Source organism: Orycteropus afer, unplaced genomic scaffold, assembly GCF_000298275.1.
Source record: "Orycteropus afer afer isolate SDZICR_OR568_19922 unplaced genomic scaffold, OryAfe1.0 scaffold00173, whole genome shotgun sequence".
In the NCBI taxonomy this organism is placed as follows: domain Eukaryota; kingdom Metazoa; phylum Chordata; class Mammalia; order Tubulidentata; family Orycteropodidae; genus Orycteropus; species Orycteropus afer.
In genome coordinates this window covers 364,214-380,718 of record NW_006921760.1, presented here as the reverse complement: position 1 = coordinate 380,718, position 16,505 = coordinate 364,214, and the positions used below count along the sequence as shown (strand labels likewise).

The following is a 16,505-nucleotide window of genomic DNA, read 5'->3' as shown; positions in this document are numbered from 1 at the left end:
GAGGCAGTATCACTATGGAAGTAGGATTGCCCAACCTTCCTTCTCAGGAGTGGCTGGTGGGTTTGAACTGCCAGCCGTCTGGTTAGCAGGCAAGTGTCTTAGCCACTATGCTACCAGAACTCCTATTAATAGAAGCGATGAAAAGTGTCTACCACAGTCAGTGAATAAACAAATGTGTGATATATTGGGAGGAAGTAAAAAGTTCTCTGAAGAGCAAGAAAGCCGACTAAGGGGAGAGAGTGATGGGAGAGCTGTTTTACACAGGGTGGTCATCTGTTGGAGCCCTTGGGTGGTGCTTACAACTGAAAGGTTGTCAGTTAGAGTTCACTTAGGGGCTTTTCAGAAGAAAGGTCTGGCTGTCTGCTTCTGCAAAACCAGCTGTTGAAGTCCTTATGGAGCATGGTTCTACTGTGGTGCATATGGGGTTACAATGGGTCAAAATTGACTTGACAGCAACTGGACTCACCTGCCAGGAATGTTTTGAAAAGTACATTTTCTGCAATATTGGATTAAATGAGCACTAAGGTTTTTTAAACACTCAGTCCTCTGATTAATGTGAGTTCCAAACATAATTGACCTGAGCTTCCTGCTCACATCTTCCAGGTTGAAAACTTCAGACATTATCTTGTAGGATGGATGGTCATTCATGTTGCGTTCTGTGAGGACATCTTTCTGTGGTAGTGATGTCATGGTGCACTATGCACTGCTGTTGAGTCAGATCCAACTCATAGCGACCCCACCTTGGGTTTCTGAGGCAGTATTACTACAGAAGTAGATTGCCTAACCTTCCTTCTGAGGAATGGCTGGTGGGTTTGAACCGCCAGCCTTCTGGTTAGCAGTCAGATGCCTTAGGCACTATGCCCTGGTGCACTAGGACAGGCATAATGAACCAAGCATTGAGAAGACCTGGGATCCAGTCTTGGCTCTGTCAGTAACCGCTGAGCCAGTCACTGGCTGTCTCTGAACCTCAATTTTGTTTTCTATAAAACAAGGATAATAATGACTCTTTAGGGGAATGTTGTGAGAATCAAAACGTGCCACTCTGTGAAAGAACTCTTTTCAAACCACTGAGCTTTTAGCCAACATAAAACAATGTTAACTCTGATACAGCTAAAGCCAATCTCTGCTTGCTAATGGTGAGCTTCTGAGAGTTTTCTTGCACCAGACTTCTAGGGATTTGCTTTTGCTCTTGGTTTGGAAACATGAACTTAACCTCATGGAAGACTTAAGTGAAAAATCATTCTGTGGCCACAGTTTCCCTTTGTATGTCTTGGTTAATGAATGGCCTGGCTAGCTATTTTTCTAGTGGCATGGGAAAAAAAATCCAAAGCCACTAAATGAACCCTAGACAAATTGTGGTGAAAATAAAATTGTGAGGTTTTCTGGCTGCACCTGAAGACCGAATGTGAGTAAGAATGGGAAGTACTTCCCTTTCATTCAGCTCAGTCTCTCCAAAAACAAAACCCAAACTCACTGCTATCAAGTTAGTTGGGTTTCTGAGGTGGTAAATCTTTACAGAAGTAGATTGCCCAGTCTTCTGTGGAGTGACTGATGGGTTTGAAGCGCCATCCTTCTGGGTAGCGTCAGATGCCTTAGGCACTATGCCACCAGAGCTCCTTAGCTCAGCCTCTAGTCCTGGGAAAATGTCAGGGAAGGCAGAGAAGAGTGATACATTCTCCCTGATCCTTAAATAACTGTAATCCAATTTGCCAGCGTGGTAGGGTTGGAGGGGAGACCACATTTGATTGAACCATCATGGGTTATTTTTCTGGTGCCCTGCAGGAGGTATGCATACTATAAAAAAAAGGGAATTCTTTTTCAACAATTAATACAATGTAATTTAGTTCATATTCATAACCTACAATATCCCAAGAGCTGAGATGGGCAAAGGGGCTTAAACATGAAAGTCTGACCCCTCGATGAGCTCACAGTCTATTCAAGGAGATAGAAATGGAAGCAAATCACAACATCCCAATGTGATACGTATAAGACACCATGTACAAATGCAGGGGCAGTAAAGAATGGAATGTGCGGTGCAGTGAATTACTTGATATGGCCCTTGTTGCTATAGTCTTTGTGACTCCCACCACACGATTGGGTGGAATATGCCAATTCGATGTGCTTGTGACCTGCCAAAGGCATTGGATAGCTTGTTAATAATGTAGATAAGGTGCATGGCATCTTAGTGTGTGTGGGACCATGGAAGTAAGGTGTATAGAACCCTAATGTGGAGATTGGTTGGTTTTGCCAGCCAATCAGCTTAAAATGAGCCATCCCAGAGATGGAAAGTGGGATTTCCCTACCATTAAAAAGAAGAGCCAGAAGTGGAGTGCATCCTTGGAACCCGAGACCCCTGCACTGATTTCCTGGATATAGGAGACAGGGTTGTGACCCAAGAGGTGGTAGCAAGAAGTGGTGGCAGCACAGGCAATAGAACTAGGAGCCTGGCATGAGGCAGAGTGGCAGGCTTCCAGGCCCACAGAGAGAAGGCTGAGTGCCTTTGGGCATGAGGCTCGCTGGCACAGTGGAGTGCCTCTGTGGGCAACTGTTGGCAGAGTTAAAGGAGCTTTGTAACACTTGCCCAAGCAGGGCAGAGGCCAAGACCAGAAAGAAGAGTGACTGCAACACCACTGAGAAGAAGCTGTCTTGACTAAAGCTCTGTATCCTGAGTTGTTTCTGATCCTGAGTTGTAACCTGTTACTTCCCTAATAAACCCATAATCATGAGTGTTGTTTTTGGGTCCTGTGTGACCATTGCATTGAATTATTGAACCCAGCAGAGAAGTAGAAAAGGCCGTGGGAGGGACAGTTGGTATCAGAATTGGCAAGAAGGTTGGAGGGTGGTGACATGTCTGACCTTCACTTATAGGAATCAACCTGCTGTTGACCTTGATCCATCTCCCCACTTGTGAAGTTAGAGGAGGTCAGATGCAGCCCTCACACTCTTTTTAGGGTGTAAAATGTAATTAATTTCATCTGGAGACTAGGAAAAACTTCATGGAATTGGTGAAGTGTGACTTGGATTTTGAAGGATAGATAGGAGCTTACCTGTCAGGAAAAGACTTCTGTTATTCCTCCTTTTTCATTTGCATTAATGATATTGGTGAACACTTTTCCCCATAAATTGTAAGCTTTTCTATATAAACCACGCTGTTGTTGTTATGTGCCATCAGGTCATCTCCAGCTCATAGCAACCCCTCCTTGCGTTTCTGAGGCGGCATCACTATGGAAGTAGATTGCCTAACTTTCCTTCTGAGGAGTGGCTGGTGGGTTTGAACCACCAACCTTCTCATTAACAGTCAAGTGCGTTAGGCACTGTGCCACCAGAGCTCCCATATAAACCATAGGGAGGTCTCTAATGTAAATGCAATTAGAACAAAAAGAAAAATATTGTTTAAAGGGAGAATTTTAATTTGGTAATTTTATGCTGTTTTTAATAAAATAACATCCCTACCACCACACACACACTTAGTTGCTGTTTATATTTTCTATTCTCTAAAATGTCTCTTCACGATTGTTTATTTATTCACGATACTAAACCCTTTTCACTTCATTGTATGTATCTTCTCTCAGTTTTAACTCATCTTTTTGTTTTCTTAAAGTTGTCCTTTGATGAGTGCTTTAAGCTTTCAATATCTTTAAATGTATCAATATTTTCATTTACAGTTAGTTATTTATATATCTTAGGAGCTATACAGAAATTGTGTCTCCAAGTCAAAACGATCTGAATGAGCTAAACAAACAGAACATTTTTATTGGAGATCAATTTCTGAAATAGAAAACACCAATCATCACACTCATCTAGAGAAACAAAGCAACGGTTCCTTTTCTAAGACACTACTGACAGGGTACCTGAACAAATAATTAAAAAGTGGCGTAATGTTCCAGGTAGCTCTGGTAGAGAAAGGAAACCACTCCCCCTTTGAGGTAAGTTTTCTCCATAAAAATGAAGTAAGATAGATTCTTGAAGCTTAATCGGACTTTAATTTTCCCCAAACAACAAATTATTTTCTATCATGTGCATCTTTACAATATTGTTTTAGAATTTGTTCAGTGTGGTCCAGTAGGGCTGACTCCCAGGTTGGTGCTGTCTTTGTATTTGGTTGTCAAAGAGAAAGGATTTGGTGCCAGAAACCGTGATACATGAAGTTTGGATTGAGCTGTACTGTTCAGCTTCCATAATGAGAATCTAAGTATTTCATTGGAAAATCCATGTTTTTCCCATCTGGTGAAAGGGCCTCGGTATTTCACACATATTTATGTCTGGAAAAACAATCAGGAGCCTTTTAGCAAAGTATGACCTGGTAGGTATAGAAATATATATATTACACTGCCTACCCCAACCTTAGTAGCGCAACTGTTTTTTATTTTTTTCCAGACAAAATATATTCAGTTTATTTACGAATATTTCAGTATTTTGGTTTTCATTACATAAAATACATTTCAAGCGTTGTTTTATTATTTTACTGTCAGAAAAAACTAAATAGGGATTTGCTAGCTGGGCAAGAAATTGAAATGGGCATAAACACATGCATACATGCATGCATACACCCACACACAATTTATGAGTTCCTGTTTTAATATTAAAAATATGAGCCCTAGTAGCACGGTGGTTAAGCCTTTTGGCTGCTAAGCAAAAGGTCGGTGGTTTGAACTCCCCAGCCTCTCCGCAGGAGAAAGATGAAGCCATCTTCCCTAAAGATTTACAGCCCTGGGGCAGTTCTACTCCGTTCTGTAGGGCTGTGAGTTGGAATCAACCTGATAGCACTGGGTTTGGTTTTCTTGTTTTGAAAATTAAAAATGTAGCAATGTTAAGCAACCTTTTTGGCAGCAAAATGAGCTGGAGTGTGAAACAATGCTAACAATACTGTGACATTGTTAAATGTTCTTAAAACACTAAGTGTATTCCTGTGTCTTGATTCTATGTGACTGTAACTTGTGGGTTTCACCTTGTCAGCAAAAGCCTACCTTCACTTACATCAGACAACTTCTTCCTTTTTTGCAAAGATCTAGCCGTTTGCCCTTCCCTTTTCTCTAACATCACTGTGAGTGGGGACCTTCCCGAGGGTAAGGACAGTACAACTGCAGTCCCTCAACATCCTTTTCTGGATCCTTATGCTGAGACTTGCCAGCCATTTTAAAAAATCAATTACGCAAGTAATTTAAAAATTTTTTAATATTCTCTTAACACAACATGAAGAAAATATTATGTAGTCAATATAAAAATCATTCATAAAATATTTTATATATTTTTTCGTATCAAGTCTTTCAAGTCTGATATTTTTTACACTTACGTTGTTGTCTCAGGTGCCGTCAAGTTGGCTCTGACTCATAGCAACCCTGTGTACAACAGAACGAAACACTGCCTGGTCCTGTGCCAGCCTCACAATCCTTGCTATACCTGAGCCCATCGTTGCAGCCACTGTGTCAATCCATCTTGTTGAGGGTCTTCCCCTTTTTCACTGACCCTCCACTTGACCAAGCATGATATCCTTCTCCAGGGAATGGTCCCTTCTGACAACATGACCAAAGTAGGTGAGATGAAGTCTGGCCATTCTCCTCCCTTCCAAGAGCATTCTGGTTGCACTTTTGGGATAGATTTGTTCATGGTACTTTCGGTATTCTTTGCTAACACCACAACTGAAAAGCATCAGCTCTTCTGTCTTCCTAAATCATTGTTTAGCTTTCGCATGCATATGAAGGTATTGAAATTACCACGGCTTCCGTTAGGCTCACCTTAGTCTTCAAAGAGACATCTTTGCTCTTCAGCACTTTAAAGAGGTCTTTTGCAGCAGATTTGCCCAGTGCAGTATGACGTCTGATTTCTTGACTGCTGCTTTCATGGGTGTTGATTGTAGATCCAAGTAATATGCAATCTTTGACAGCTTCAGTCTTTTCTCCCTTTATTCTGATGATGCTTATTGGTCCAGTTATGAGGATTTTTGTTTTCTTTATGTAGAGGTGTAATCCATACTGCACATTGTAGGCTTTAGTCTTCATCAGTAAGTGCTTCAAGTCATCTTCACTTTCAGCAAGCAAGGTTGTGTCATCTGCATATCACAGGTTGTTAATGAGTCTTCCCTCTATCTTGATGCCACATTCTTCTTTGTATAGTCCAGCTTTTTGGATTATTTGCTTTGTTGAAGATTGAATGAATGTGGTGAAAGTAGAGAACCCTGACAGATACCTTCCTGATTGTAAACCATGCACTATCCCCTTGTTCTTTTTGAATGACAGCCACTTGGTCTATGTACAGATTCCTCATGAGCACAATTAAGTGTTCTGAAATTCCCATTCTTCTCAATGTTATCCGTAATTTGTTATGGTCCACACAGTCAAATGCTTTTGCGTAGTCAGTAAAACACAGTAAACATCTTTCTGATACTCTTTGCTTTCAGCCAAGATCCATCTGACATCAGCAACGATATCCCTTGTTCCACGTCCTCTTCTGAATCCAGCTTGCATTTCTGGAAGATCCCTGTCAACATGCTTCTGCAACTGTTTTTGAATTATCTTCAGCAAAATTTTACTTGCATGCAATATTAATGATATTGTTCGATAATTTCCACATTCTGTTGAATCACCTTTCTTTGGAATGGGTACATACATAGATTCCTTCCAGTCAGTTGGCCAGGTAGCTGTCTTCCAAGTTTCTGGGCATAGATGAGTAAGTGCCAGTAGCACTGCACCTGATTGTTGAAACATCTCACTGGGTATTCTGTTAATTCCTGGACCCTCTTTTTTTTTTTGCCAGTTCCTTCAGTGCAGCTTGGACTTCTTCCTTCAATACCATCAGTTCTTGATCTATTCCACCTTCTGAAACAGATGAACATTGACCAATTCTTTTTGGCATCGTGACTCTGTGTATTCCTTCCATCTTCTTTTGTTGTTTCCTGCATCATTCAATGTTTTGCCCATAGAATCTTTCTAAAGTACAACATGAGGCTTAATTTTTTTCTTCAGTTTTTCAGCTTGAGAAATACTGAGCATGTTCTTCCCTTTTGATTTTCTAACTCCAGGTCTTTGCACATTTCCTTATTAATAATTGACTTTGTCTTCTTGAGCTGCTCTTTGAAATCTCCTGTTCAGCTCTTTTATCTTGTCATTTCATCCATTTGCTTTAGCTACTCTGTTCAAGAGCTAGTTCCAGAGTCTCTTCTGACATCCATTTTGGTCTTTTCTTCCTTTCTTGTCTTTTTAATGACCTTTTGTTTTCTTTATGAATGATATTCTTGGTGTCATCCCACAATTTGTCTGGTTTTTGGTCATTGATGTTCAATGAGTCAAATCTATTCTTCAAATGGTCTCTGGATTCAGGTGAGATATAATCAAGGTCATATTTTGGCTTCATGGACTTGTTTTAATTATCTTCAGTCTCAACTTGAAGTTGCATATGAGCAACTGATGGTCTGTTCCACAGTCAGCTCCTGGCCTTGTTCTGACTGATAATACTGAGCTTCTCCATCGCCTCTTCCCACGATGTAATCTCTGATTTCTGTGTATTCCATCTGGCGAGGTCCACCTGTATAGCCATTTATGTTGCTGAAAACAGGTGTTTGCAATGAGTAAGTCATTGTTCTTGGAAAATTCTATCATGCAATCTCTGGTGTCATTTCTATCACCAAGGCCATATTTTCCAACTAGTGGTGATTCTTCTTTGTTTCCAATTTTCGCATTGCAGTCACCAGTAATAATCAATACATCTGGCCAGGTAGCTGTCTTCCAACGTGACTGCATGTTTGGTCTGTTTCAGACTGCAGAAGTTGGTAAAAATCTTCAATTTCCTCATCTTTGGCTTTAGCGGTTGGTGCATAAAATTTGAATAATAGTAGTATTAACTCTTCTTCCTTGTAGTCATATGGATACTATCCTATCACTGACAGCATTGTACTTCAGGATAGATCTCAAAACATTCTTTGTGGCAATGAATGCTTTGCCATTCCTCTTCAATTTGCAATTCCTGGCATGGTAGATCATATGGTTGTTTGATTCAAAATGGCCAAAACTAGTCCATTTCATGTCCCTAATGCCTAGGATATTGAGCTTTATGTATTTCATTTAATTTTTGGCATCTTCCAATTTTCTTAGATTCATACTTCATACATTCCATGTTTTGATTATTAATGAATATTTGCAGCTGTTTCTTCCCATTTTGATTCAAGCCCCATCAACACATGGGGGTCCTGAAAGCTTTACTCCATCCATGCCATTAAGGTCAACTCTACTTTGAGAAGGCAGCTCTTCCCCAGTCGTATTTTGAGTGCATTCTGACCCGAGGTACTCTTCTTCTGGCACTGTCAGACAATGTTTCATGGCTGTTCGTGAAGTTTTCCAGTAATATGTCAGACAGTGTTTCACTACTGTTCATAAGGTTTCCACTGGCCAATTCTTTGAGAAGTGGATGGCCCCTTCCTTCTTCTGAGTCTGTCTTAGTCTGGAAGCTCTGCTGAAACCTGTCCACCATGGGTGACCCTGCTGGTAGTTGAAATAGTGGTGGTGAGCCTTTAACCTCACAACATCATGTAAGCCACCACAGTATGACAAAGTGACAGATGAATGGTGGTTTACACTTACACACATACAGTACACCTCAGTTCAGACTAGGGATTTTTTTTTTTACAACTTATTTGTACTGTGCAACATTTGACATTTCAGAAACATTCACGTATACAGTTCAATGACAGTAATTATATTCATTATGCTGTTCCAGCATCAGTCTTACCCATTCCTCAGTTTTTCCACACATGATTTTTAGGGACAAAATTCTGTTGTCACATAGATACAACATGCTAAAGAATTTGAATATGGGGACAGGCTTGGGTCCTTTTCCAATTTTCTTCTTCTAGAAATCCTTCTTACTGTAGCAAAACTCTGTGGACTTTTCTTAGGGTAACTGCGTGGACCTGATTTTCCTTGCATTCGGGAAGACCATATTCCTTTTATCCAATCACTTCCTAGAGCATACGCTTACTAGAATAGAAGAGCTGCTTCCCAGTGACCTTCCTGTTTCCACTGACTAGCCCCACTGGTATTGCTAGGACTTTTCCTGGAAAGATCCTAGAGGCTAAAGCCCAGAGCTGGATGATTTTGCACAGACACGACTTTCTAAACTACGCAGAAGGCTTGAGTTGCCAGGATGGTGTGAACCTGCCAGTATTTTGCTGACTCTTGCCAGAATACTGGCCCTACTGCCAACCGTTAACCACAATTTTCTCCCAGTAAAAAGGTCTTTATGAAAGGGTTGTTAAAGTATGGCTACTTCAATGAGAACTTTGTTGTATTCTTAGCACTACATTATCTGAAGGACATTAAAGTAGACTCACCCTTTTTTAAAAATCCAAAGAGTAACATGTGATTTTTCTATGTTTGTATTTTCAGAAGTGAAATTTATCTGCAAAACTCCAGCTATCGCTGATATTGTAATCCTGGTCGATGGGTCATGGAGTATTGGAAGATTCAACTTTAGATTAGTTCGGCTTTTCTTGGAAAACCTGGTTACAGCATTCAGTGTGGGCTCAGAGAAGACACGAATTGGTACTTCTTTTTGTCTATTATTCATAATAGCAATTAGCTGCCAGTATAAAATTAATTTCAAAAGCTCTTTACAAATGATTTTCACAATGGCAAGAACAATTGTGTTTATTTCTTCAAATTTTTGGTATGAGACTGTAATCCAATTAATTATTGAAAAATTTAAATTTTCTAAAAAGTAGAAGTCTTCTTGACTGATAGTAGTAGTAGCAGAATAATAAACTTTCAAAGTTCAAATTTTTTTAAGAATTTATCCTGTGGCAATTTTCATTTTATTTAAAAGAAACAGCTGAATCCAGTAAAATGCTGAAGTATGAACATTGGCAATCATTTTATAGTACAAAATCATCTTTGCCAAATTAATTCTAGCCAAGATAAGTGCAAAAAGCAAACAAAAGAGAGTTGTAAATCTTTAAGCAATATGTTAACTTTATTATAAAAAATCTCATAGTTCAACTTTTAAATAGCATTAGGGAAAATTCCTGACGTCCATTGAAGGGGTTAGTTTGGATCTATCTGGGAATAGGGGGTATATATTTTCTAGCTATTTAGAAGTAAGCACCCAGTTACGTATTTAACATTAAAAAAAAAAAAAAAAAAAAGACAGCATTTGTAAATGAAATGTGTGAATTTATTACATTTTGTCAAAGAACTGATTTTAAGAATTTTCTTTCCAGAGTACATCTCCAGATAGAAAAAAAAAAATGCTATAAAGAACAGGAACTTCATCAATCATATATCTTGAGTAGTCCACTTTACCTTTGAGTAACTATCATTGCTGGGTGGAATTTCTCATCTTTCTTTTCCAGGCCTTGCTCAGTATAGTGGTGACCCCAGAATAGAATGGCACTTGAATGCCTTCAGCACAAAGGAAGAGGTGATTGAAGCTGTCCGAAACCTACCGTACAAGGGAGGAAACACGCTAACAGGTCTGTTTTGTTCAGTCCACGTGCTTAGCAACATAGCTTGCCCAAGAATAGTTTTGTTATCTCAGTCTGCTGCTCTGTGAGGATTAGCATGGTAGTTTTCAACCAGACTAGCACCTAAAATTTTTCGATGGTTCTTTTCCCAAATTCTTTAAAAGAGTTCAAACGCACATATCTCCTTCTTCTGCAGTATAAGTCTTATGTCCCTGGATAGGCTTGGCTGGGCTAGAAGAACACTGAGCAGTCCTTGGGGCTAACATCCTCAAGTTCACTATCTTTTCTTTGCACCTCTTTTCCTTCTCTAGCCACCCTGTCATTTAAATGAAAACAAATTTTTGTCTTATTTTCAAAGAAGAGATCTTCTTTGCCATTATCCTGCAATCAGTATTTGTCAAGAGCATGTTTGGGGGATCTTTGGCTTACCTGTGTTTTTAATGCACCAGTAGCATAAGAACATGTAGCTTTTCTTTATCCAGGGTATAGCCACAAGGAGTTTGCACAGGTTTTTACCTTAATAAATGCTGTTTCCTTCCAAAGGTACATACAATACAGAAGTTCTGCTTAAACACTGTTGATGCTCTAATCAACTTTTAAAGAAACCATTGAAATCCTGACAGTTGCTTTGCTAATTTGAGTCAAAAAAGAGTAGAAATCACATTCATACAGCAAAAAGAATATTAACCAGAATTCTTTAAGAATATTACAGCCATTCTGATTTTTTTCTGTGGGAGAAGGATCACAGTCAAAAGGCAGGAGTTAAATTATTATCTTAGATCTTCTCCACTCTTCCCAAAAAGAGAGAGAGAGAATTTTGGTTCTATGATCATCATGAACAAAATTGATAGCATGATGATGATTTTTTGGGACAGTCACTTCTAAGTGGGTATTCTAGCTTCATCCTAAATGTTAAAAGTTTAGATATACCTGTACACAAGATTTTTAATGTCAATGACCATGAAGTCAATCTTTTTTTTAAATGTTAGTTTCTGAAATGATGCAGTGTTGGGTTATTTTTATTCTATTCTGGTGAACATTAGTTTTCCATCATATCTGTCAAAGGAAAACTCATAAAAGAAGGTTCACTTCTAATAAAAGCTCTTTTAGCTCAGTAAGTTACTCATCTGTGGTTATATTTTGCAGTATTGGAAAGCTTTTATTAGCGATGGTTGGCTTGTGCTTATTTTTCCTTCTTTTTCACCCTTAGGTCTTGCCTTGAACTACATTTTTGAAAATAGCTTTAAACCAGAAGCAGGAGCAAGGTCTGGAGTATCCAAAATTGGCATTTTAATCACTGATGGAAAATCCCAAGATGATATTATTCCTCCATCCAGAAACCTTCGTGAGTCTGGTGTAGAACTGTTTGCCATAGGTATGTGTCACTTATGGTCCTGTCTCAACAATGGGCACAGACACACAACTGTTGGAGATAATAATCAAAGCCAAGAGCACTTCACTGAAAGCCAGGAGACCTGGGCATCTCATGGCCATCATTGTGCCATCAGTTAGAACTATGATCTGAGCCCAATTTCCTTTCCTTTGAAATGGAAGTGAGGGCAAGTGTCATGTACTCCATAGTGTGAGGATCTGTAGGTGAGGTATCATACAGCAAAAGTTGTGCAAAGCATAAAGTGGCATGGGAAAATTAGGTACATGCTTTGTTACATTTAATTAGTCAAAACTCTCTCTTTAGTGTCACTTAAGAAAAACCAATTTACTGTTTTCAAGGAATTCAGATTCTGCAGCAATTTAAAGAAATCACAAAGTTCTAGATATGCAGTATTATTTTCTTTGAGACCAGCTGACCAACCTTTTATAAAGTATTATTTCTTTGGAGAGGGATATATATATATATATATATATATATATATATATATATATGGCATACTTTGAGAACAACTGCAAATTATTTAGATGATACAAATTTGCACGTTATGAAGATGTTTACTTTTTTTTTTCCCGGCAGTAGATAAGTCTTCTGTTTAGTAAGACTGACAAACTTTCTGAGCAGGAAAAAAGTCAGATTCCCAAGCAACATTCCCAAGCAAATAAAAATGCCACAGCAAATTCTTTAACAGGGCTCTGAAGGCATTTAAAACTGGTTATGTTTCGCATATTTGATTATCCTATTTGTTACCAATCTTTAGTGTAATTAAAATACATTTAGCTCCCTTTCATTTACCAGGAATATGGCCCAATCTTCTCTCTGTAAACTCTCAGTCGGAAGATGATACTCCACCCTGTACTTTGATACTAGTTTGGGGAGACATACCAGCTGTCAGTATAGAAAATACAGATGCCAGGAATCCTGTTTTAGTCCTATTAATTGAAATGCACAGGGCATAGAAGCCAGTGAATCTATGCTTTAAAAACATACCCCTAGATGGTTTTTGCAGTGCAGGGTTGAGAACTACTGGTAAACCCACTGGACAATCTCTGTGTGCATTGTTCAGGTTTCTCTCCTCTTTAGAGAAAGACCCTAAATATTTTGTACATTATACTTTTTATTTCACCAAAGCATGTTTCTAATCAATCATTTTCTCAGAACCTTTTTCCTACTATTTCCAAGTTCTGCCTGAGAACAGCTGCATAAGTGAGAAGAGGTGCCTGTATAGAAATGACATTCTTCCCTGCCTTTTCTTTCCCCTATCCCTGTAACATCTCTGGAAGGTGGCACTTGGCTACCAATGAAAAGGTTGGTGGTCTGAACCCACCAGCTGTTCCATAGGAGAAATGTGGCAGTCAGCTTCCATAAAGATGACAGCCTTGGAAACCATATGGGCAGTTCTGCTCTGTCTTGCAGGGTCACTGTGAGTTGGAATCAACTCAATGGTGATGAGTTTTTTGGGTGGCATCTCTGGACAGTGAGTTCCTGGAGAGCAAGGCTATGTCTTCCTCATCTTTTCATCCCCTGCACCTATCTAGTCCTTGAGAGTTGATAAGTGCACAGTAAAATGGTTACTGAATAACTTGGAGTGACTAGAAGATTTCTAAGACAGCAATAGAACCCTTAGTATTAATGTAGTATTAGTATGTTTGTGAAAGATACAAATAAAAGTACATACTCCTATAGTAAGAGCCATTTAAAAATACTGTTAGTAAAAGCTACACTGTCTAATCACAGGAAAAAGAGCAAAAGAATTTCAGGGAAAAATTAAGAATATGTTGTATCAGGCTTTGGTTTTGATTAATTGTAACCTCATTATTTAGAGTATATGTGTGTGGGTATTAAATCTTGGTGGTATACCAGTTCACAAGAGCCAACACAAGTGCATCTCTTCTTCAATGCACATTCTGTGAACGCAGATTGGTGGTTTGAAGTCAGCCACAGTGGGTGTATTTACAGCACATGAATTGGCAAACACTACATATCAGGCCAGAAAGCTGATTGTTAAACATTAATCTGCACACCACTGGAATTTATATGGGCAATAAACTAACTGTTTTTCACCATATGGCAAATTCCATTCCAAAGACAAATGTCAGATTTGCCCCAGGAGTTGATGCAGACTCACTTGGCCTTGCCTTCAGGTTTATCAGCACATCTCTCAGAGCCATCAGTGAGAAAAAAAATTCCTCTGACCCACTCCTAGATTTGCTACTCAAAATGTGGTTTATAGAATGTTTCATTTGGGAGTGTTCTTTCATTTTCTCTGTGCCAGGCGTCCCGCTGGGTGCTTGGGCACAAAGCTGAGTGAGACAGTCCTGACCAAACAAACTCCTTCAAAGTCGGAAGGAGCATTTCCTTGCTTTTCCACGTGGTGCAGGGACAATTAAGTTATTTTATTTGGCAAGGGGAGGGAGAGGCAGATTTGGGGACTCTCTTTCTTAGAATATTCTTATGTGAATCCAAACTTGGTGTTGGTTTTAACTGGATGCTGTAAGAAGCATTACTAGCACTCAGCTTGCTGCTTCAGCATGTACTCAGTGTTATAACTATTGCAGAAGTCCTTCAGGCAAGAGATGTCAAAGATACTTATTTTTCCTGTTCCTTTATACAACAAAGGAAATTCCTATGGAAGACTCATACTAATCATGGATTAATTTAAGTTTACGCTCCATTTTCTGGTCTTGTTAATAATGGACAGGTACGTTTTTAAACAAAATTTTAAGTGAATTCATCCAAATGTGATTTGGATCCCCACCCCCTCTGGAAATGACCTGGAAATCAATAGTATTTGCTGTTGTATAACCACATAAAGCAAATAGCTCAAAGACACTTGCTGCTTTCTTACTCAATGTGTTGAAGGTTGGAAGATAAATTAAGTGGCCCAGGCAGGCACCTAAGAAGTACTTCCTGGTGCCCCAGGTAATCTCTCTTCCTCGCTTCAGTGGTCCCTCTTTTAATGCTGTCAGGTAACTGAAATGATAGGATTTACAAAGAAATCCGTCTTGCTTGCTGAAGTCCAGAAAAGAGAAATCTAGCCTTCCACTAGAAAACTCCCAGCCCTGTGCCTGCCCACCCCGCTTTTTTTTTTGGTCTCATTTCACTTTAAATGTTCACTCATTATAGTGTCCGCCTCTTGCGAAGCTGCAATATGATGGAATGGCTATGGTGGAATGGGTAAGAGCATAGCACTTTGGATCTAGATTGCCTAGATAGTGTCTCAGCTACAAAGTTAGTGAATTGTGACCTTGAGCAAATTCATTTAATTTTCTGGGCAGCAGTTTTCTTAGTGTAAAATAGGGAAAACAACCACCACAACAATACTACATGAATATACATGTAACACGTGAGCACTTGTAGCACAGTCAGCACACTCTTAGTCTCAGCTTTCGCTGTTTACGTAGGCTGGAAGTGGTAGGAGGGCAGGGGCTGTTCTTCGTAGTGCCTGCTGTGCAAACAGCCAGCATTCAGCTTGACTTCTCATGGAATTCAGTAAATATTGTGGAAGAACCAGAGAGCTTGCATGTTTGCTTTAGCAAAACTATAGTGCTTACTAAATGACAAATTGTTAAAAAAAATTATTTGGTTTAATTTCAGACTTTATATTTGTATGTATATACCCACACACATATTTATGTGTATATGTATGTATCCCACCTACTGCTATCAAGTTGATTCTGACTCAGCAACCCCCATTGGATATCCAAGGCTGTAAATCTTTACTGAAATAGACTGCCTCATCTTCCTCCTGTGGATCAGCTGATGGGTTTGAACTGCCATTCTTCTGGTTAGCAGCCAAATGCTTTAACCACTATACCACCAGAGCTCCTTATATATATTTGTATATATCTATATATGTATAGGGAGCTCTGGTAGTGTAGTGCCTAAGGCACTTGACTGCTAACCAGAAGGCTGACAGTTCAAACCCACCAGCTACTCCTTGGAAGGAAGATGGGACAATCTACTTCCGTAGTGATACAGCCTCAGAAACCCAAGGAGGGGTCGCTATGAGTTGGGTCTGACTCGACGGCACATAACAACAACATATATGTATAATAAGCTCTGGTGGTGTAGTGGATAAGGCACTTGACTGCTAACCGGAAGGTCAGCAGTTCAAACCTACCAGCTGCTCCGTGGAAGGAAGACGGGGTAATCTACTTCTGTAAAGATTTACAGCCTCGGAAACCCAATGGGAGTCACTGTGAGTTGGAATTGACTCAATGGCAGTGAGTTTGGTTTAGTGGTTATATATGTATACAAGTATATTTGTGTGTGTTGGCAGTCATGCCTTTTTATTGCTATGTAGTATTCTTGGGTATGAATGTACCACAATTTGTTTAACCATTCATGCATTGAACATTTGGGTTGTATACTGTTTTGGAAAGAAAGCTGCTATATAATATATACATAAACTGCTATCTACATATATATATATATATATATATATATATATATATACACACATACATATATATGCCTATATATATGTGTATATATACATAAGGAGCTCTGGTAGCATAGTGCCTAAGGCATTTGACTGCTAACCAGAAGGCTGGCGCTTCAAACCCACCAGTCACTCCTCAGAAGGAAGGTTGGTCAATCTACTTCTGTAGTGACACTGCCTCAGAAACTAAAAGAGGGGTTGCTATGAGTCAGATCCAACTC

At 39.3% G+C, this 16,505-nt stretch overlaps 1 protein-coding gene across 1 annotated transcript in view; it reads left to right on the top strand.

Moving 5' to 3' along the window:
• The window catches only part of COL14A1 (collagen type XIV alpha 1 chain), a 248,155-nt gene that overhangs the window by 44,794 nt on the left and 186,856 nt on the right, over positions 1–16,505 (top strand). Inside the window, exons 5-7 of the mRNA XM_042781791.1 lie at positions 9,378–9,533; positions 10,340–10,459; positions 11,661–11,825. Of these exons, the coding sequence (XP_042637725.1) occupies positions 9,378–9,533; positions 10,340–10,459; positions 11,661–11,825 (441 nt within the window). The remainder of the gene's footprint in view (positions 1–9,377; positions 9,534–10,339; positions 10,460–11,660; positions 11,826–16,505) is intronic.